Source organism: Malurus melanocephalus, unplaced genomic scaffold (assembly GCF_030028575.1).
Source record: "Malurus melanocephalus ecotype Western Australia unplaced genomic scaffold, MMel_1.1 scaffold_437, whole genome shotgun sequence".
In the NCBI taxonomy this organism is placed as follows: Eukaryota; Metazoa; Chordata; class Aves; order Passeriformes; family Maluridae; genus Malurus; species Malurus melanocephalus.
The window spans coordinates 116,748-140,444 of record NW_026623669.1 but is presented as its reverse complement, the minus strand read 5'-3'; the positions used below and the strand labels follow the sequence as shown (position 1 = coordinate 140,444).

The 23,697-nt window shown below is 36.9% G+C and overlaps 1 protein-coding gene and 1 long non-coding RNA gene across 6 annotated transcripts; one reads left to right on the top strand and one right to left on the bottom strand.

Annotated features, from left to right (window-relative positions):
• The first annotated feature begins 2,376 nt into the window (after positions 1-2,376).
• Positions 2,377-22,059, top strand: LOC130581799 (uncharacterized). 4 transcript variants are annotated; one of them, XM_057380110.1, is made up of 8 exons: positions 2,377-2,588; positions 3,921-3,971; positions 5,569-5,733; positions 7,613-7,735; positions 9,721-9,792; positions 12,118-12,206; positions 13,760-13,852; positions 17,691-19,293. In XM_057380110.1, the coding sequence occupies exons 3-8, from the start codon at positions 5,622-5,624 to the stop codon at positions 17,901-17,903; spliced, it is 702 nt and encodes a 233-aa protein (XP_057236093.1). In that variant the 5' UTR covers positions 2,377-2,588; positions 3,921-3,971; positions 5,569-5,621; the 3' UTR covers positions 17,904-19,293. The 4 variants fall into 4 exon arrangements, with proteins under 4 accessions (XP_057236093.1, XP_057236092.1, XP_057236096.1 ...); XM_057380109.1 differs by lacking the exon at positions 3,921-3,971 and having other exon boundaries at positions 2,378-2,588; XM_057380113.1 differs by lacking the exons at positions 3,921-3,971; positions 17,691-19,293 and adding an exon at positions 19,300-22,059 and having other exon boundaries at positions 2,515-2,588.
• On the bottom strand, positions 8,918-23,477 carry LOC130581800 (uncharacterized). 2 transcript variants are annotated; one of them, XR_008966267.1, is made up of 3 exons: positions 23,387-23,477; positions 15,216-15,275; positions 8,918-9,096 (listed from the first exon to the last, which is right to left on the bottom strand). It is a non-coding gene; the product is annotated as an uncharacterized LOC130581800 (long non-coding RNA). The 2 variants fall into 2 exon arrangements; XR_008966268.1 differs by lacking the exon at positions 23,387-23,477 and adding an exon at positions 17,592-17,694.
• Positions 23,478-23,697: the final 220 nt, after the last annotated feature.

Sequence of the window (23,697 nt, the reverse complement as noted above, 5' to 3'; positions counted from 1 at the left end):
TAACCTCATTTGGTTTCAATCAAGTTTTCAAGTGTATTTCAAGACTTCATTTTCTTTGCTTGTCTGTGTTAAGATCAGATCATAATACAGACCCAGAGACCTTCCCTTCCAGCCACCAGTGCTGAGCTCTGTTGAACTGAGGTCAGTCAGCTTGGGCCAGGTCCCAGCACATTGCAGTGATTTATGTCTCACTGGAATTGTCTGGTGACAGCTCACCTTTTCCAATTTTACTTAATTTTTCTGGATTCCGCACTTGTGCAGAGGTGAAGTTCCAAAACACTGGAGGTGCCCACTCGTCCCAGGCACTTGCCCTTTCTATCCCACACTCCGTGCTACTCATAACTATCCAGCCTTTGGGCAGATCCCTGGATGATGTTCTTACCTGRTTGTGTAACCTTACACAAGACCTGAAACGCATTCACGCATCATAGCAAAGGTTTGGACACCTTGAGGATACTGGGACTTCCCAAGAGCTGTTGTAAGTCRCCTGGAGGAGAAGGAAAGAATGGCAGAGAGGAATTCCCCCATGGATAGGCTCTTGGAGGGTTAGTTAGGAGTCATTTGCGACACGTAGCTCCTGTTGTGTAGGCRAAGCGGCAGTGTTGGGTGGATACACTGCCTCATTCCTGCCAACAGGAATCTTATCCTGACAAAAACCTGAGTTACAAAGTACRTGAACATCATAAACTTAACCCAGAGCTGAGAAACGACACAACAGGGAATGCACACAGCAAGTAAGATGTTATATAATGCAGCTCTGAGAACACACACTCTGAGATCACATAAATCAGCATAATGAGCAGCCACCATATCTAGTACAACAAATTGCTTAAACCAAATTTGTCTTTACATGTCAGAACTGTGGCTATCTTAACCCTTCATGTCCCATGGGTTGGGTGCCAAAAGAGACTATTGTGGTTTGGCCCAGCAGGCAGCTCAACACCACACAAACCACTTGCTCACTCCCCTGTTGCCATCCCAGGAYGGGGAAGAGAACTGGGGGAAGAAAAAACCCATAAAATTCACCCACTGAGATAAAGGCAGRTTAATAGGCCAGAAACAGGAGGGGAAACAAAAATAACTACCATTAAAAATTAGAATATACAAAACAAATAATGCACAATGCAGCTGCTAGACACCTGCTAGCTGGTATCCAGCCAGTTACCAAGAAGCAGCTCCCAGCCAGCTTTWTTCCTAGCTGGTAACACTGAGCTTTACACCACATAGTATGGCATATCCCTTCAGTCAGTCAGGGTCAGCAATATCACTTGTGCCTCCCAGCCTCCTCACTGCTGTTGTGGTGTGAAAAACAGAAGAGTCCTTTACTTAGCACTTAACACTTCACCCATCAGTGTGTTATAAAAATTATTCTCATCCTAAGTCTAAAATCACAGAACATTATTCCATCTACCATTATATCATCTAGGGTGAAAATTAACTCTATCCCACCCAAAATTAGGACAATTGTATACTGAAAGAACAAGCTTGCATCTTGCCATTTAGAAACTTTCCAACATTTTTCAGACTGCTTGGGTAAGAGACAAAGACTTGAGATTTCAAAGTTTCACATTTTTTTATCATTAAATATATATTTTAACGAAGTCTTTCTGCTGCCCTGATACACTAYCAGTGTCCAGTAAGGACTTAGTAAACTAAAAAAGACTTTTCCTTAAACAAACATAGCTAAAATGTAGAACTTCCTCCAAATAGTCAACAAACTCTAGGTAAAAACAGTAGCTCCTTGATTTTAAGAAAACTGACAAAAAAAAAAAAAGGAATCAATGTCATTGTTTTTAGAGGAGTTTCATAATTKCAGTGAGGTAAATAAAAGTGTGATTCAGTCATGTAAAAATGCAAGGCTCACTAAATAAAATAAAGTTAGACAATATGACTAGAGACAATTCACCAATAAGTGAGTGAAGGGTTAGAAATGTAAGTACATAGATAGATAAAGCCAACTAAATATGCTAAGTTTGACAATAAAAACCCTATATATTACCTGGGCTTCATAGGCAAAAAAATGCAGMACATCCACTTTAACCAGCTCACTCATGTCACAAGCAGTCCAAAAATTCCCACTGATGCAATGCCTGCAAAGCCCATTTGATAGGTGGGTAAATGTTTAAGCAGCACGTTTGTMTTTTGCTCCCGGCAACAGAGGCTACACTCCTACTTTTAATATGTCTATATTACTATAAACCCAGTATCTGCACGTGACTCAGCCTTGAGAGAATGACAGATAACAAGAACAATATTAGTGACATAACATATAGGAGTAGTGGCCAAAAATTTGCTTGCATTTCTAGGCAGAAAAGCTTCTGTGGCATCTTAAAAGAATAGACATTTGAAAGTTTGTTCTTAAAATTTCCAGCCCTCCTGTAATTCCAGGAGCAGTTAGAACCACTAGAATGTTGATATAAATGAGATTATGTAGAGATCGAGAAGATTAGTTCTACGTCAGACTTTTGTTTTATTCAGAGGTTTGGCTTCCTGCCCTGTGCTCAGGSAATAAATTGACTGTAACAGAGCTGCTTCTAGCATTCTGTTCAGTAGCAGTATCCCAGCAGAGACAAAACCACACAAATAAGGTAAGCAAGAGTGGAAGATTACAGTATGGTTAAATAGGCTTTAATTTAAGATTATATATCAGAATGCTTGTTTAGATTCTTGAAACAACAATTTTTTCAGTTGACTTGAATGTTTTCTTATGAAATATCTTTGTTGATCTAGTTTATGTGCATTTTTATGTATTCCTATGTCTAGTTTAGATGATAGATTTTGTAAAGTCTGATTTGAAAGAGATTATAACCTCATTATATATTAGCTATAGGATGCCAGATGTTYTTTTTAATCCACTGCTAAATTGGAACAAACTTGGAGGAGTTACTATGATCTTTATTAAAAGGACTGACAGCTGCAACCCAATACCCTCAATAAAAACAGGGTTGTGACCCTGTAAGGATTTTAGATATACCTTGTTAAGATTATACCAATACACTGTGAAATAATATTTGGAAATGAATATTTGGAATATGAATGAAAGCAAAAAATTTTTAAATGTTGTTTTCATGTACTGAATTTGGTTTAATTTAATTTTATGATCTGATGTGTCATAGGSTTAAGTGAAAGAGAGAATGATGATTAAGAATAAACTAGATCACCAAAGGGGCAAGAGAGGTTATATAAAAGATTTTCATTGCTGTCTTCATATAAATTAATTTATGTAGACTGTGTAGCATGAAAAAAAATCAAATTTCATCTGCATTTAGTGTGGTCTTTTTATCATTGGCTACAAACATACACACTTGAATCTGGTTTCAGCAGTTCAAATTGCTTTAATTCCCTTGTACTTAGCTTACATGCAAAATGAAACAAATCAGATTCAAGTTTCCAAACCAGTGGTTGACAGGCCTGTAGTCAAGAACAATACCTAGATCTTCCTAGTCCTCTTCAGTGTATATCTTACAGAAGAAAGAACTGAGGATAAGTATGAAAGACCTTAAGATAAAGAAATTGGCATGGGAGATATACACAGCATTATAAACTACAACAAAGAATGAAAAGCATGGAAGTGGGTGACAGCTCTGTAAGAACATGTCATGACAGGAAAGGTTAATTGAAATGGGAGTATTTATATGTCATTCAGTCTTAAGGAATATATGAGGCAACTCGAAGTATGAAAGCTTCTGTTACTTACTGTGGAGAGCTTTAATTGTTCTTGAGAGCCAGCAGAGGTGAAGTTCTACTACGGGCTTTTCTGTTTTCTACTTGTTTAAACAAGACAGAAGAATTGCACTTTAGTGCAGTCCTTCAGAATGTCAATATTTCCTGTCCATCATTCATCATAGAAAGTTTCCCAAGAATTTATCTACTTCTTAAATGTTTCTGAAAATGACTTTGAACTTTCCTGCCCTCTTCAGGAATTCTTCTGAGTCCCGACTTGTGAACATCCTCATTCTTTTCTTACAGTTGTAAGTAATRCAGGTGTAATATTCTGAATGTAGATCCAAATCAGGAATTGGGATCTTCAGACCTTCCAATCAAGAGCAGCCAAACTAGAATTACACTTCTTTTCAGTAGGAATCTTCAGTAAGTGAATGTCTGGTTTTGGGCCTTATAGAAGTAGCAAAGTCTCAATGCTTTGTTATTGCTGAACACCTAGAAAACTTAAATCTCTCAAGACCCCTGGTGTTACTGCCCATGCACACCACAGTGACTGATTCAGATAGGAGTTTCCAGAAAGCAGGTTCCATTTAGGGCTTAGTAAATAAAACACATAGAATGTTTTCTTTTGCTTAGAATGCTCAGTGATAGAGCAGTTTCAGCCAGATGAGGAAGAYCCAGTCTTTAGTTTCTACCTCTGACTACAAGTTATGAAACACTTCAAAACATGAGGCCTATTTACTAGGAGGAGTAATTCCTGATAGTAACTGTTCCACTTTACAGTGACCTAACTGAATGTTGTTATAACGAGAGTCAGAGAGAGTCAGTAAGAGCYTTAGTTACACTTTTTAGTTTAGTGACAAGAAAATTGCCAGTARCAGAAGCCTTTCATGTAAATATTTAATACTGCCCTGCCCTTCCTTGGTGAATTTACAAGCCATTCCACTTGTGTCAGAGCCATGATGTCTCTGGCCTAACATGTATTTATTTATTGTGTACAAAGCTTCAGGGAATGAAAATTGTACCCATCTTCACTTGGTTCATTCACCAGGATACCAGATGGAATTGAAGCTCATTGGTTTTTTTTTTTTTATCTACACTTGCCATAAACACTTGTCGTAAACAGTTGACTTCGGGAGAGCATGTAGGCTCAGAATTTCAGTTTCCCTTTCTTCAAACCAAAGCAAGGTCCTTAGCTTTTCTGAAATAYAGTGATTTAAATTGTAACTTCAGTATACCCTAGTAGCTGCCAGAGTGGTTCCACCATCAAAATAGTTCACATTCTTAGACATCAACCTCTCCTTCAGATATCAAACCTAAGCGATACTCCTTAATCATTACGATATAGTCCTCAAATTTCCAAATTCTGGTCCTCATTCCTAAGGCAAGATTTCCTGAATCTTAGTTTAAAATTATAATACACCTGCATATACCTTTGAGAGTCAGCTTATGCTGTTTTGAAGTTGGCATAATTTTCAATCACTTTTGTGTACACTTAAGAACACTTAAGAAAGCAATTATCTTAGACTGTATTCTGAAGGACAAAATGAATGTGTTTTTTCAATTAAGTTAGCAAAGCATAGCTAGCTTCCTATGACAAAAAAAAAACTTTTAGTCACAAATTCTGCTATATGTTAATTAAAGGGAAGTGTTTCAAAATATATTCCTTCAACACAACTGTGTTATGCATGTTAGCCTGCATCTTAGTGCATGTGTAGATAGTTAGCTGATTTAATATCGCTGGAAACACATTGGTTTTGCCTTGCAAGACATAGGCTTGGTCATGCAAGCAGTCAAACATTCATTGAGTTTATCTGCTTCCATTAACTGTCATTTATCAAAATTATGCTTGAAAACTTGTTTCTCAATGGAAACACATGTGACAAATTCTAACTCCCCCTTTAGGACGGGAAAAGGAAGTCAACGGAGGTGTTTGGTATTTCTCAAGTACCTCTGCAATGCTGCTCCGCTCAGGCCGTGAAAAGCCCTATGACAGACCTCCCCATGGAAGGCAGCCTGTGAGGAAGCGAATTCTGCTTGCAAATATGAGAACAGCGCCTAGAAAGCCAGGTAACCCTTAACTGAGTGACAGGTATTTTTATAATTATGAAAAGAGTATTCCAGTCCAAGACAGAAGCCAACAAAATTAAGTACCTGGAACAGCTTTTCTAGAAWGCTCTCAAGAATAAAAATATTTGGTGAGAAAAAGACCCCAAAAACTACCTTTAAAATAAAAAGAACAGAAACACTCCCTAACATACTGACGTTATATCTTTCACTTCACCAAGTTCAGACCAGTAGTTCCTAATATACAAATGTACCTYCCTGGAAAAGAGTTAATGACATAAGCAGGCCTGCCAACCATTTTAGTTTGGGCATTGTACTAGTTCTTGTAATCCTAGTTAAAAGTAGAATTCTTAAACTACAGTTACTACAATACAAAATCTTTAAAAGGTTTGCTATAYTGATTGTTGTAGTTGTTTTCCTGTTGCTTTTTAGAACAACACGTCCTTTTTTTTCTAGAAGCCTRATCTTCAGTTGCCTTTTTAGAGAAAACCCTTGTCCAACCATAAATAAGCTATGCATATAATAAAAGATCCAACAGAGCGTGTCAGACCTGCCCCTTCTGGAGGGTGTGATTTGGGCTGTCAGAATGCACACCATCCTTCTCTTCCATTGTGTGTTTGGAGTTTCTGCTCAGCCTAATTAGGGTGGAGAGAAAGCTTCTTGGAAACAACACATTGTTTCAAAATACTTCCTTAAATACAGATGTTTCAGAGGAGTTATCTTGTAAATGAAGTGACGAAGTTTTGGTGAAGTCAAGCATTCTTAAGACATTATGCCACTGCTGATGCATTCTGTGTGTCCTGTTGTTTTGCTTACCTAATTTTTCTGGCAAAGACWGGACTTTTTATCTTGCACCATATCCTGGAGGTCTGTGTGATCTCATAAACTGCATTTGAAAGCATCAAACCCCTTCCAGTAAAACCATGTTCTGCTGAACATAATCAAAATTGTGCCTTATGGTGTTATTCTGCAGGTGTCTGACATCCTGGTGTCTGGACCTAAATATTTCTGACATCCAGAACAGCACAGTTGCATTCAGGAATGAAAGGGAACTATTTCCCTCCTGTCAGATTTTAGCTGGGGGGGGGGAGGTGGGGGGGAAGTCTTTTATTTTCAGTAAGAGATTTCTGATCCCCAAAATAAATGCTGCTATTTTAGGTAACCATATGAACTCTAACCTAGAAGTCTTGTTTATACATAGATCCAATTTTCAAAATGCAAAATTGAGAAAGTACTTACCTGTGAACTACAGGAAACAATAAACAATATACTGCAGAGAAAAATTCCATACTTTACGTCTTACTTTCTTCATAATGAAGACTTCTAACTTTATTTTTCACATCTCTCCATTTAAAGATGTCTGTGAACAGCCTTGCTTTGGCTCATAGATCTTCCCAAAGAGCTCCATAGGATACTCTAAGTCTATTCGTTTACCAGCTAACTGCAAACGTAGACCCACTTTCCCACGTGCAAAATCATCCAGTCCCCTTTAGTCTTTTTCAACACAGCTATCTGCATGCTGTCCACCATCCCTTTGTCTTCCCCTATGGCTCAGGCTCCTGGGTTGGAAGCCATTTTGTCAAACTCAAGTTTTCACACGTTGCCTCTCTGAAAAGTTCAGCATACATATTTTCTGCTCACTGGCATAACCTTCTAAGCAAAGAAATATTTATTTTCCTTCTTTGCACCAAAATCAAGCCCTCAGAGCAGCTGCTTAAGCCTACCATGTAACTTCTAATATACATTGGCTCTACTGCTCATAGTTCAAATGTGCATGGATTATCAAGCAGATTTTTAGAAAAGAAAACCTAGATCTTTTCATTATGGAAGGTTGCCATTTCTCTATTGATAATAAAATTAATTGCAACTCTTTTTTTATTAGTGTTTAGCCTGCGAGAAACAGTGAAATGTTATATACTAACTGAAGATTCAAAAACAGTGCATTTTGACATAGATGAAGATGGTCATCATGAAATATCTACCAAGGACTCACAATCCCATGAAGGTAGTGTGCTTTATATACCAAAACTGACCAACTCTATGTATAGTACTCAGGACATTTTAAAATGTATTATTAGAAGTAATGTGTCCAATCCTGGGCCCCTCCAAGTGCCATTCACTGGCTCCCTGATGGCCCACTCCAAGAAGGACATCGAGGTGCTGGAGAGTGTCCAGAGTGTGCAACAAGGCTGGGGAAGGGTCTGGAGCGCAAGTCCTACRAGGAGCAGCTGAGAGAGCTGGAGTTGTTTAGCYTGGAGCAAAGGAGGCTCAGGGGGACCTTATCGCTCYCTACAGCTGCCTGAAAGGAGGCTGTAGCCTGTTCTGAGGTGAGGGTCAGTCTGTTCTCCCAGGTAACAAGAGACAGGATGAGAGGAAATGGTCTCGGGTTGTGCAGGGGAGCTTTAGATTAGATATTAAGAAAAAATTCTCTAGTGAAAGTGCTGCCAAACTTTGGAACAGGCTGCCCAGGGAAGTGGTTGTGTCATACACCACTTCTGTAGGGATTTAGGTGTTTGGATGTGATGTTTAGGAACATGGTGTACTCGGCAGTGTCAGATTGGTTGTTGGATTCAATGATCATATGGGTCTTTTCCAACGTAAATGATTCTCTCTTCCTGTTCTCTGTAGACATAAAATTATATTGTATCTGTATGAATATGGATAATGATACAAGAAAACTTTTATCCTGGTTTACAGTAGGTATGTAATATATTTAAATAATAAGATTAGATTGTTTATGCTATTTGACTTAGTGGGAAGTCTAGACTTCACTAAAAAGAGAGAGAAAGGAAAGATAATCATCAGTAACAAGTGCTAGGTGGAGAAAATTAGAGCATATTTTGGAATTTGTGGGGTTATTTTATTTTTCATGTAACTCTTTTGTCTCAAATGGGGTTTCTCTATTTGAGACCAAAGATGTTGTCCTAATTATCATCATGGAAACAGTTAGAGGTAAAGGTTGGTAGAGAACAGTTAAATAATAGCAAATGCAATTATTCTAGAATGATGCAATTATTCTTGAATGATACAATTTCCAGAGATATGAAAATAGGAAAAGAACCAATAAACCGTATTTCCAACCAAATTAGAGGTAAAACTTGAAATCTTCAAGTTAGCTATTGAATTACTAAAACTTTTATTCTATTAAATTGTGAATAATGACAGCAGACATTGATAGTGTGTTCAAGTGCGCTTTATATATTTTTCAGTATCTTTTTCTTAATAACTCCATTGAATTTTGAAGTTGCTCAATAATTAGTATTGTTACTTTATGAASAGAATCAAAACCTGTATAGGTATACAATGGGAGCAGTTTGTGAATACATACATGGTCTGACAAGTCTGATGTAGAAGATAATGACATATCTAGAAGAAAGGAAAAAAAAAGGAAATGAGGTATAACATAACTGTGAATCCAAATATAAGCACCACAGACATACATTCATGATGCAGTTAAGACAACATAAATATTAGCAACCAGTTGTAACTTAGAYGTTTGTGGCTTTGATCTGAAGTGGATGATGTTTTCCCCAGCTGACTGGCTGTGTGATTCAGGCTGATGTTAGAAAAGCCAGAAACCACCTGCTGTTGCTACCTGTTACTTTCCAATTTCCTACATTTCATATTAGGGCCCTCACTTTCACCGCCAAAGCATTTCATGTTCCTCTTTAATAGCAGATTAGACCTTATCTTTGGTCACCAACCTCTAGTTTCTGAGGAGCATCCTCTTTTGCAAAAGATAATTAATGAATCGATACACTTATTAGACTCAGCGATSGGACTTCAATGTATCTGTTCACAAGTCTACCTGTACAGCCTTCCAGGGTTAAATTAATTCAGAGAACCTCAAGAAAAAAAATCTGATGYCTGTTGCTATTGCACATTCTCTCTCAAACGTTTCAAAACAATTCTTTAAATTGTTTGTAATGTTTTTAAATTTGAGGACTGTATCTCTAATTCCAGATATTTGTTAAATATCTTCTATTTTAGATATTGCATGGTTAAGTGTGTTCACAAGGAATGAAGCACCAGTTACTGATGAGCCTCTTGTGGGAATAAAAGGTATAAAGTCTCTTGTGAGAATAAAATGTACCATCTTTTTGTTAGGATCTGGTTTTGAAAATACCTTTGAGAATAGTAAAAGAAGGTGGTAGKGCTTTACACCTAGACTTGACATTAGAAGTAACATACTGTACCAGTTTTTGTACTTAGCTCATGTTACTGGACAGCTCCAAAAGTAAAAGAGCCATTCTATGTTCCATAAGAACCCTTCAACGACACAAAATTTGCTTTGACTGAACATGAATGTAGATAAGGGAATATATTGTATACAAGCTATAAGATATAAATTTTTTTAAATAGAAAAATGTGAATGTCTTATTGCTGGTATATGARTCTTAACTAACAAAGTCTGTTTTAGCAGCAGAGGAAATCAGAAGGAAATTAATATGAAGAAAGGTGAGGCACACTTCTGGAACTTTCATATTGTATACATAGGAAAAGATTGCAAAAATTGATGATATATTAGTTCCAAGTATTACAGAAGAAGAAAAATGCACTCTAATTCCAGCCTGGAATCAAAGGCTCCTGTAACCAATGAGAGCAAATATCCATCTGGTCCAGTACTGTACCTTGAAGAAGGGCCAAATGTGGATCTCTAGGGAACAATATAAATATATTGATATCCCCCCAAATCCCAATGGTTTGCATTTTAGGGATATCTCAATCAAGAAGTTATTTAATTTTTTTTTTTTTCATTTCAAGCCATTTTCCTTGCACAGATTTTTAAATTGTCCATTTTACTCTGATAAGGTTTTAATGACAAAAGAGAAGTAATTCATTCAAAAGCCATTAGAGAGTGGAAATATCACATATGCAGTCATGGAAAGGTTATTTRCTTTCCTTGCCATTCACTGGCTCCCTGATAGACCACTTGTCTTTCAGAGGTGAGAGAAGAAGTAGGGTTCCTTTTGTCTTACTAAGACTAAATAATATATAAGTCACAATAAATGCTACAGATGGAGMAAGCCAAGGATAGTTAGGATATGGGTCAAATTGATGGATGTCCCTGGTCAACTGGATGGACTCTTGCATACCTCTTTTTTTGCCACTCTTCCCTCCAAATGAGAACACTGTTAACTTGGATAAGAAAACTGTCTTAACTGCTGATATGCTTCTTAAATGCTGCAACTCAAATTGGACAATTGCAGCTGAGGCAATATAAGGTGATGTCACAAAAACTAATAAAAATTACAGAATTGTAGACCTACAGTCTACTATATTTATCTGAATATCTGTGTAAACTGAGTAAAGCATACTAGGTTTAGGCTAGAGAGTTTTTCTCAATTTTTGACAAGGATTTTTGTGCTATTAGACAGTTGTAGCTGTCTCAGAAAAAAATACACAAAAGCATTATAGGTAAGGAAAATTAAGACAACTAAAATCAGAGCCAAGAGCAGCTAAAATTAGGTGGGAATAACATGTTCTGCTATTCCAAATATCCTGCAAAGGCTAAAAAAATGCCTTTGGTAATAAGTGAAAAAACCCCTAAATTCCTTAACTGCAACTGTTAATGCATAATAGTCTAAAGTCTTTAAAATTTGCATTTATTGGTTGCAGACGTAAACACATAGATCAACTGCCATTTTCTTTTATACTTTGTGCTCTAAATGGTACACTGGAGATACTTCTAAAATACAAGTAGTATTATTTGAAGTAAGTCTGCAAAGTCAGTCAGATTGGTATAGCATCACTGACTAGTCATTAATGTAATGGTTTGTGTTGTACCAGTTGGCAGAGTTTTAATTACTTTTTGCTGAGGCCTTGAAGTACCAGAAGGTAACAACAAACACTGTCAGTTTATCAGGCTGAAGAATGTCCCATTTTATTTATATAGTCTTACTTCCTGCAGCTGAAAAAAAAAAAAAAAAACAGTGCTAGCTGGATAGCTCAAAAATTGAATCAATCCAATGCACCAACAATTATGATAGAAGGAATTTGATGTAGAAAAATGTAGAAAATAAAAAGGAAAAAATTCTACATTTTCCATAGTGACGTATACATAGTCAGGTATGTACCATAAAGATGTTTATTACAACTATGTGTTATCTACTACTATCTATGCCTTTGTAGCTCATATTATTTATATTAATGTATAATTGATATTCCATACATTGATTATAAATGTAAAGAAATATATATATGGCAAATTAAAATCCTCACAAAGTCATAGGTCTGAAATGTTTTAGACAAGAGAACAATATGAGTAATTGTATTTATTTCTATTCCTACATCTATAAATGAAAGTGTTCTCTTTGTAGAGTTCAGCTCTGCTTCATTTTATAAAATGATACTCATTATTACGATACTCTTCTCTGTGTAAAACAGATTCGAAAAATTTGGTGATCCTCACACAGAGATCAAAGCTTAATGAATTTGTTCTATTGTGCAATGGTAAGAAGCATCTCTCTCTGAAGGTAAGAAGTTGCTTACTTTTACTATAACTTCAGGGTGCTCTTTCTTACTATAGAGTGATTTCCCCTACAGACCTTCTCAAATTCTCTTTACTTACTGCCTTCCACATTTCATAACTTCTGAGTACATCTTTTTATTCTGTCTTGGGAAATTATCAAATAAGGTTATTGCAAAAATATTTGGGTTGGGTAGTTAACTACTGCCAGTAAAAGACAGTTGGGAATGTTGGGATCCAGTCTCTGTGGAGGAAGAGGAAGCTTCTTAGCCAGAAAACATGCAGGAAAAGAAAAGAGGAGTAAAAGTAGAATTCTTGCCTAGGAAAGAGATTAGTTTAAAATGGAAATTATTTTCTTCCAAGGAACCCGCATTACAAGGTAAGGAATGCGATGAAAACAAAACACAGCTGAACATCCTGTTTAAAACATTTTCCATCTGTTCTCTAAACATTCTCATTTTCTCAGCCTTGTAAAGGTTTATTTCTGGTAGGAAGAGAAGGCAAGGATAGTCTTCGGTAATAAGGGATTATAAGCATTGCTAAAATCTGGCTGAGAAAGAATGCTATGTTGCAATTTACCGTCTAAAACAGAGCAAAGGTCCAAGAACCTCTGTTTACACAGGTATGTTAAGATAAAGAATGACCCTTGATCTAAAGTCAGCCATGCAGGATGGTGTAAATCACCAAATGCTTCTCAAAAAATCTTTGATGTTTTTCATTTGTTTTTAACTCAAAGATGACTCCACATAAAATCTATTTCCTGTCTTTTCCTAGGGAAATGTATGTTGTAAAACACATAAATTATATTTATAGACTATTACTCACAAAAAGGGATTTTCCTTTCTGTCCCTGAAATAGCAACTATTTTAAAAAGATGTTTCAGACTCAGAGATTACCTTTTCATAAATTAATTTAAAAGTTCTCCAGCAAATCAGAAAACTGAATGTTGAGCCTTAAGGGCTTTTACTTTCCAATGAACTATTACAAAATTCCAGAGTTTACCAGATTTTGTTTCTTGACATAATTGAAAGCAGTTGCTGTCTGAAGATGAGATAAAAAGATAAGACATAAGACATACTTGGTGTCTACCGAATATGTAAAAACTTGGAAAGCTCATAAACCTTTCTTTTTCCAGCACAAAACAAATAACTTTCTAAATGTCAGTGAGAATTCTGAAGACGACAACGCTTCTTATCTGGAATAAAGTTGTGTTATCCTGGCACAACATGGTTCAGTCAGGGTTGAATTACTAAATCATAGTGCCCAGAATCTGGGCATTAAACAGTTTGAACGACTGTCTTAAGTATTCACTTTCAACCCAATTAATTTTTCATTGCAAATAGTAACGGAGGAATATATTAATAGAAGTTTTTCAAGAACTTACCAATTTATCAATTTTGGATAATTTGAATGTAATAATTCATTATTATTTTTTTTAAAGATAGTTTTCTTTAGAATTAATGCAACATTTGATGGGTTTAAAAAGCAAAATATGAAAAAAAAAAACCCCAAACCATATTAAATTACAAAACTAACAAATCTGTGTGGTTGTAAACACAGGTCTTAAAAGCATCCTGTTCAGAGACAGATTATCCTTCAGTGGAAAGATGCAATGTGAAAACATGCAACCATGAAGATCCTGACTTTAAACAGGTATACAATTATGATCAAACAAATAAAAACCTGTGTGTGAGGCTATGTATGCAAAAGTAGGTGGGTGAAAAGGGCAGCTAAATTCTTCCTGTTGCTCATTAAGTGACAAATTGCTTACTTTCATTTCAGCTGGCTTTCAGTGTTTTCSTCAGAAAAAGGGAAATAAGAAAATTTACCTTTCTATTTATGAGTAACTCCCTCAATCTCAAGGCACAATATCTGACTTTTGATTAAAACACAAAAGGTGGATATATTTCCTATATTATTATGCTTATACAAAATGGAGGGAGATACAAAGTAGATTTCATCTGGCATAAATTCTTACACAAGGTCTAGAAAATCTGGATGAGTGTATTAGCAGATCTAGAAGGATCAGATGACAAAAGCTGTTATGTTTTAAGAACGAATGAATCCATCAGTCATAAAATTCTGGGAAGTAATAAAGCCCTGTCATATTTTCAGACTGAATTTTGTATCAGTAGATGATTATAAATCAGGAGCAGTGCATTGTGGACAGAAATGCAGATAGCTGGGTGGCTTCTTAAAAAGTTTTTGTTACAAAAACTTGGTTTTGTTTGCATTCTCTAGATAGAAATGATAAAACATGGTAAGCACATGAAGGAAACTACTTGCCCTTTAGGATACCTTACCTGGACATTACAAACTAAAGAACATGCAAAACTAAGGAAATTTAATTAATAATAATTTTTAAGGTTGTAGAGCTGTGGGTTTATTATTCAACTGAAAAGATGATCTTTCCAATTTCAGTAGGAAAAATTAGAGCTATCTGGGCTCAAACAGTTTCAGAACTTCATAATAGCAGCTTTGAAACCCTGAGAACCTGAAATTCCCAGTCTAATATTTCTAACTTTGCTAACTTTTCTTACCAATTCCAACAAAATGAAATCTTTCTGAAATGGTTTTCAAAAGTTATGAGATACACCACTAATAATTAAGGAACAAATCTTCTGCATTTTGGGCCTGGAAAATTGAAGTGGGCCCTTCAGTTTAACTTCTGCTGAGTTACTCACCTGCCACTAATATTCCTTGGCTCTACACAGAAGGACAAAGCAACAAAGCTTAGGAAATTTATAAGGCAGCTTATTGTTCCCTCTTTGAATGCTGTAAACTGTCACAGTCRTATTGTATTTTGCAAATTACATTTAATATCATTTTTTTAACATAAAAGCCAATGCCTTTTCTGTGGAGCTGTTCACAGAGAAAGACTTACTATCTTGATGCTTGCAAGTTTTGAGAGACATCTGGAAATAGCTGTAATAGTTGCCTGTAGAGACCAGCTTATCAATTTAGGTTTTTAAACATAGTAAAAATGAAAAAATCTTTCTGGGAACCCATTAATTACCAAGTGATCTGCTAGTGAAGATAGAGAGTGACCTTCTCATCATGGTTTCTTGCTGATGCCCTGAAATAGAAGAAAAAATGTTACTCATTTGTATGGGAAGAGATCAGAAACCTGCACTTGAACCACATCTAGTTGAGCAAAGAGGCAAAATGCAAAGAGGCAACTCTGAATCATGAGATTCTTAATAAACCTTCTAAAATGAGTGCACTTATCAGCAAATAACTTCTAGTCTGATGAATAAAGCCTGCATTGTCCTTAGTATGAGAAAGTGTGGGAGCAGTGCACTGAGATGGAGAAATACTTCTCACAGATAATGACACAGCTATGCAGGGCTGCAACATGATATTTAATCTGCTAGCTTTAAATAGTAAATCTTAAAAACAGATGTTTTCCCTCTTTTAATTTGAAGATGGCCAGTAGAATCACCAGAAATGTGAGAATCTGTGGAACCTGTTGAAATACCAGGAAGAGTTGCATAAAATGCTGTAAACATTCATTTCTCTAACCAAGGCTATGGAAGCACAGTTCACAATCAATATTAATTGGAACATCTCTTATTGCATTTAATAAAAAATTTCATTAGGTTATTATAACACTAAAATTATAAAAAAAAATGCAGCAAGTAATAGTTTACAATAACATCTGATTCTGATTGGGGATTAAGTCAAAAAGGTATCATAGGTGATGAGCAATATTTATTGCAATGCTGCCATGCTAAGAACCGAAAACTGCATTGTAGGCACAACTGTGGCCTCATGCAGTGCAGCATCTCAGCCAGAGCAGCAGTGGAGAAACCAACCCCAGAAGTTGACTCAGGAGCATTTACTGATAACTGTAATTACTTTATAATAGAGTATGCTTATCATCATTAATAATATCATAGAAGCAAATGCAGTTAGCCACAWAGCAGGATGACCTAAGAGCTACAGAAAAACATTTCCCTTTAGCTCCTCCACTGAAAAGGTTTTCCCAGGTTCCCTGCCCCTTATGTATCTTCCCTGTAGACAAGGCTGCTCTCATTTTACAATTTTCACTAATTACGTGTAAATTTTTACTACTTCTCTTTTTCACTCATCCAGAAACACAGGAATTAGTGAGTATATACTGGTTATCAAAGAAGTACACATCTTCTTCGGTACATATTTGTAGTATCTCACTTCAGTGTAACTTCTGTTCTGATTCAACCATAGGATTCAACATAGGTCATATTTTTGACCCATTACTGCCCTCAGACTTATGCAGATGTATACTTAACCTCTCAGCTTTTCTTAAGTACTAGTAGCACTCAGTTTTCCCTCAGTTTCAAATCTTCCCAAATGAACACATTTGCTTAAAAGATTACTAAAAAATAGAATTCAACAATTCCAGTCTCTTGATCTGGCTGCTTCTCTTCAAGATGTTCCTTGCTTGATAATGCGAAGTTATTAGGTGATTGTATCGGGACAGCATTTTCTCCAAATTTTGACTGTTATACCCCAGTCTGGGTGGACTGGAACTTGAAAGAGTACAGCCATAAAAATTCTATTAAGAGCTATAACAGTTTTTATTCCACGTCCTCTCTATTTTACTGCGTAGTTTGATGAAGCTAAATAAGAGAGAGATTACACCAGAGGCTAGCTACACAGTCATGAAAGACTTTATTAAGATACTACCCTTTATTCCAGTTAAATAGAACAAAATAAACAAACTAAACAGGTAAAATCTGGAAAATTAGGCCCACCAAGGTAGCTTGGTTCAGAAGTTTTGACCTTGTAAACAGTGCTTGGCAGCAGGTTGTAGGGACACAGTCCTTTCTGGCACTCATTGTGCAGCTTGAGAGGGTTTTCTTTTGCTCTAAAAGTTGATTCATCTATTGGAGAGCTAAGGAGGGATCAGCAAGCCTGAGTCACCCTTCAGTAGTCACATATGGCCAGTCTGATGGAGGGTGAAAATGGACTGTTGTGGGGTGAACAAAGTCACACCACTGTTAGGGGTTGCTCTGTCAGAGATCCTATACCTTCAGTATGAATGGAATCAAAGGTGGTAGAGTGAATTATATTGCCAAAGCATTTTTCTTCATCCCTTTGGCAGCAATGTGCAGGCAAAAGCTGACTCTCAGTGGAGAGATGTCCAATACATCTGCCAGTGACTGACCAAGGGCTGGAAGCACAGCCCTTCCAAGTGTCAGGCAGGACCAGCTGTGTAAGAAAAAGCTCTTTTGGCTCCAGCCAGCATGCAAGCCCCTATCCCAGATATTCACTCAGACCGACTCCCTGACAGTGGACAGGGGAAGGAATAGCAAGAGCAAGAGTAAGAAAACTTCTGAGTCAAGAAAAAGACTCGAAAGTATTACACACGAAGGTCAGAAAAACCTGCAAGTGATGTAAAAGTACTTACTCATCTCCTCCCATAAGCAGACTAATGCTCAGGCAGTCTCTGGGCAATAGCTTTCTTGGAAGCATACACTAAATCCACATTCTCCACCCTCTACACCAGGCTTTACGACTGRCCATGACATTGTATTCCTTTGGCCACTGTGAGCCAGCAGTCCCAGCTGTGTCCCCTCCCAGCCTCTTGCTCATCCTGGCCTATTCACCGAGGCTGAGTGGGAAGAAAAAGAAGCTCATGGTGTCGTGCACACACTGCTCAGCAACAGCCAAAACAATGGTGTGTCATCAACACTGTTTTAGACACAAATCACATAATTAATTTATAATACTTGCCAAGGTCCATTACTTCTCTGATGCAAGTGCAGTGGCAGCTCAGTTTTGCTTATCATTGTATGACTCATGCCTCTTTGACCACGTGCTCATTTCCTTCCATCATCTGAGGTAAAATGTAGATTGCAGCGTGCCCTACACTCCTTTGTGTAACATGCCATAACAACACTTCAGCTAGCCTTCAAATACATTCCTTTATCTTCTGGTTTCTTCCTAGTTTGGAGAGCAGCAGTTGAAYCTAACTTGGAGTAATGCTCATTGTACCATATTGAATCTGACCTTATATAATTTTGAGTCTATTTATTTTAAAACTTGTATGGTAGTCTCTCATCTCTTCCTGTAGTTTCCATCATAGTCATGTCTTTCTTTAGCCTGTGAACACAATATTTGTAGCACTTTTCTGACATGAGCATATGTGGGCTGTTTCAAGTGCATTGTGAATCACCTATGGGACATGAGTAAATGTGTAATTTTTGCAATTAAATGTGAAACCTAAGATGCAAATTGCTTCTTCATTTAATGCAATGGAAAACAGATGGTCACATTGCAATAAAAAATCGGTAGCTATTTGCTTGGAATTTGCAAATTATCTTGTCTGCTATTGTAGAAAATGTCCTCAGGAGGAACTTTATCTGGTAGTAGTCCACTACATTCTCCAGATTTTATCATCATTCTTCATTACAGGCCATAATAGACCTCAGCCATGATTTCTTGCAAAACTTTTTGTTCTTCAAAGACCTGCTGCACCTCCCAGCCCTAATAGTGTTTCACTGTGCTTCTATTCTGAGCTGAGATGCCTACTAAACCAAAATACGTACACACACACACACAGGAGAGCTCTTTGTACAAGAGCTGCTCCTCCACAGATGGATCTTAAATAAAAAGTGCGTTGGAAAACAGAGATGTACAGAAAAGCCATAGGTAACAGAACAGTTGTTTTTAAGAGTAATTTCTACTGTAACATTCCAATTTTACTTCAAAATAGGCAAGAAAAGCTGTGGATTGACATTGCATTGCTAGTGGCAGTTAACAGGGTAGGCCTAAGGTAAGAAAACCACCAGATGAAAAACCTAAGTTATCGTAATGCCACTGAGGAAACTGTGCTGGTGGTTTTGTGAAGCAAAGGGATCATCTATTAGTCTGGCATTATTCTGTCCTTTGAGGGAGATGGGTATTTTTTTGTTCACAGTTACCACAGAATATACCCCAAAATGAATAGTTGTTGTCTAAGATTTATTGAAAAATTGGTAAATATGAGTCACTAGAGAAAAGCATACAAGAATAAAATATAACAAGAGAACAACATACATGAAGTTTTGTCACATTTAACATTATAGAAAGGCATTGGAAATAAAACCTGTTTTTTACTCTGTGTATTTTCATAGCTGAGTGAAGATAATAACTTTTTCATCATGCATTACCAAGGAGATTCAGTGCAGTTCCAATGCTATGAAGATACAAGTTACTATCTGTGTGTGAATGACGACTCACTTGATATTTGCAAGCTGGAAAACAAAGAACCCAATGAGGAAAAGAATTTTTTCTTCAGGGTGTCATACTTACAGGAAAAATAACTCAACTAACTTTCAGTGGCCTAAGCACCCATACAGCTCCTAAGAAGAAGAGGAAGGTTGAGATCAACTAATTTCTGTTTAGGCTATATTCTTGCATTTTTATAATTTCTAGGTCACCAACATCTTTTATTTCTGTACTTTCAGTCGCAATACAGGAAGGCTAAGTTTGAAAAGCATACTAACTGATCAGTTTCTGTGTCTTACCTACATGTTTTTAAAGAAACATAATGTACAGGGGATATTTTAAAGATGGCAACAATAAGGAACATATATGAATATGATCATAAAATGTGGAGTTAGTTCTCCATGTGGTAAGCGTTTTATTTTTTWAAAAAATGTCTATTATAAGCTCACCTTAACTTGACAAGAAAACATTTAGAATGCATACACGCATATCCTAACTGACTGACTTTGAGAGGAGTGGAGAAGTTGTCTTGGGTCTATGTGAGAATGAGGGAAAATGCTGACAATTAGAAGATATCTGCACTTGTAGCTCCAAGTCAGCTCATATACTCCATTATGCAATTTTATCATCTATCTACCATGGCAGCTCTCTAAGAAAATGAACACAGAGCATCAGATGCACAACATGCAGGCAGACGGAGGGAGGCACACTGAACTGACTGGTCATAAGAGATGCCTGTGGACATTGCAGAAAATTGCTCTGACACATTGGCTTTCACTTCTGAATCATAGAGGAAACTGCAAATTGCAAAGCAGAGTGCAGAACAATTGCAAAGCAGAGTGCAGAACAACATCAGAAAATTCATAAGGGTCAAAATTACTGAACAAAAGAAACACTAGATGCTTATGTGGGTTACACTGGAGGAGCCATAAGAGTACCTACCTTTGATCAAATGGTCTATATGAGAGTCAAATGGAAGATGCTGACACTTAAATGTCTATAGAACACACCCTGCAAAGCGTAACACCTTGGAAATACATGAGACAACTGAAATGTTATCAGGACCATCACTAGGTATTAAAGATCTGGTTCTTTGCTGCTGTACATGAAATTCCACTGCGATTCAGTGGCAATTTTCTGTGATGCAAGTCATTTGAGACCATGTGTATATAAATGATAAACATGATACACCTATGCCAAGAGGCTGATGCGTAGTTGCAGCAAAACAGCCTACAAGATACTTGCAAGAATTGTTCTGTGTAAACATAATAAAAAATGCACACCTGAAATAGGACCTTAACACCAGTCAGTCAGTCAGTCAGTCAGTCAGTCAGTCAGTCAGTCAGTCAGACCAATGCACATAGCCTGCTGTAGACTAAACTCCAGAGGTCTGTGAGACCTTAGAAGATTTCATGCCTTGCTTGGATTCTTCAAATGGTGAAAATCGTTATGTTGGTTATAATGCTCACTGAAGAGAGCTTTATTATTTTCTAAATAATATTTACAACTGCTGGAATTGTCAAGAGTTTAATCAAGTTAGTGTGAAAAAGAAGAGCCTCAAAACTCTAGATATTAATTTCAGCATATATTATCCTAGAATCAAATTATTTAAGCATTACCTATGATGTTGCACAAGAAATAGATTTGGTCATGTGGTGAGTACATTAATTTCACTATCTGATACACTAACACTTCATAGTAATACATTTATTATTGGTCCTGTAATCACCTCACCAAATAATTGAACATGCTAGATGGCAAGTTGCTAAAAAGATAAGAAGCCATCATAAAGCTTGTACAAGGCATATTAATGAAATCAGCATTGTTGACACCACTACAAAAGTAACATTTACATCAGTGAAATTTGAATCTGTTTTATAGTTTAAATTATGGTTATATGCAGAATTTTGTACTTTTACTATCTGTCACCTTATTTTTTTAACTATTCAAGTTAAAAAAGCCCTTATGGAAAGGAGCAGTGGTAATGTTGTAAAATTTCAGATTTTATATCTAATATAGTGGCATTATTTGGCTCCTCTGCTCACAAAACACAACAAAATCAGACATCTTTGTAACTTTAAATGTACATAGTAGAGCAAGTTAAAAAAATCTCTATCCTAATCTTTGCTGTAGTCTTATTTTGAACATAAAATCCCTTCAAACTAACATTTTCCAATTCCCACTAATCTAAGTGTCTTGTGAGTGGCAGGGTTTTTTGTTATGTGAGGTGGAAACCATATAGAAATTTTATTTTAAAATAGAAAATGAAAGCCAGTTAGTATTTTAGAAAAATATAGTTTCTAACACTTAACAATAAAAAATCCAATGTGTTTAACATTTGAATATTAAATGCAGTTAGTATTTTTCTGTCAAAAGCAACAATATTCTTTAATTTTTATTTAGCAGATGTGATAATTATTAAAATAATGCAGATGTTTTCCTCTTGTATTTCTGCCCTTCTAAAGCTGTGCCTAAAAGAAAGTACTGCATTTTTTTTTTCTGTAGACCAATGTAATGCAAGTATTCTTCATTTATAACTTCTAATATTTTGACTGTTTTTTTTTACTTTTTGCAATAAAACCTGTTAGAAGAACTACAGTGGCTGTAAAGCAGGTGATCCTTCTCTGTGCTACACACCACCTTCATTAAAAGGGAGACAAAAGAACTAAAAGTTGGAATTATTACAAATTGTGTGCTTTACATGTGCGTATTTCCTATTTACACAAAGAGATTGCAGAGAAGAAGATTCTCTACCAGCCCCTCCCTTCACTGATTCTGGCAAATTGCATGGGCTAACAGGAGCCCAGAAACAAAAATTTGTGGCTGCTGTCATACACCTCCTTGACGTCGTCCATCTCTAGCACCATCTCGTGGACTGTAGTAAACTGTGATCCACAKTTTATTACACCAGCAAGCTATTTCAGCTCGTCAGCTGAAAACAAAAATACATTTCTTTTTTCAAACTTTGATACTAATTTCCAGATGAATAGAGCCTAGATTCCCTGTGTCTTGAATGACTAAAGGGGCAGACAAGTGGGTCAAAGATTGAAAACTTACCCCTCTATTTGGCATTTTCAASACTATGTCTTCATGTGATGGTGTGCCCCCACTTGCCCCTTCCTGCTCGAGCAATGGCATGAGTGATGTTTGTGGTGGCTGCATCTGACTGATGGATACAATAGTTCACAGCCAACTCTTGCTCAGCAGCCAAGGGCTGCAATTGTTGTCCAACAGGCAAGGGCTGGTTGAGCAGGTGCTGACCCCAAATACAGCCAGTGTAAATCAACCATCCTCCTCCACACACAAAGGACAGCCAGGGCCTGTTGATCTCTCCCGTGGGATAGCAGGGCTGCAGCCAGGATCTCCCCTTGAGCAGGGACACCTCTCAAAGTTAATCCTCAAGGCTGAGAACAGGTGTTGCTGTAACATYCTYCTTGCTGTAACAGATGCRCAGTAATTGACCAGTAGGACCCTAAATTTTGAAATCTTACCTCAGTGACATAAAGGGTTGATTGTGCCCTTTTGGTTGATGTAATATTTAGACATGAATCATTGACCAAGTCTGGGACTTAGTCTGGATCCAGCTGCATTGAGCTCTCCTCATGAAAGAAGTTTAGAAAGCAATGGGATCCTCCCTGAAGGTCATGGCCCAACAGCAGGGTCTCCCATAGCTCTGCCTGAGTCTGTCCTTTATGCAGTTAATGATCAAGAGCTCCATGCTATGGAATCTGATTAAACCACTGTCACATTTACTATGAAAGTTTGTGAAATCATTGTTTTGTATCAAAAAACCTATTGCTGCCTCTCTGTTACAAGTGAAGTGCACCCACAACACAGCAGTACTGTGTTCAGTTCTGGGCTTTCCAACACATACTGGAACAAGGCTGAGCAGAGGCATGAAAAAGTGAGGAGGATTGAGCATTTGGGGAGGAAGAGCTAGGACAGCAGTTTCTTTGTTCAGACTGGAGATTAGAAGGATGACTCTTCTCCTACCTGCAGGGTGATTGTCCAGAGGTGGAACCAAAGTTTCCTTAGAGGTGCACGGAAGAATCACAATAAGCAGAAGTCACAAGTTATGAATTTTGATTGTCTGTAAAGAAAAAGAAAAATTATAGATAGATAGGAATTTAAGYAATTGAAGTAATTTGTGATTACAAAGTGCTCATCTTCTGAGTTTTTCAAAATTCGGTAGAACAGGGCTCTGTGCAATTTCATCTGATGCTGAAGACAAGCCTGCTCTGAACAGATGATTTGAAAAAATGACCTCAAGAAGTTCTGTCCAACATAAACTATACTATGATCCT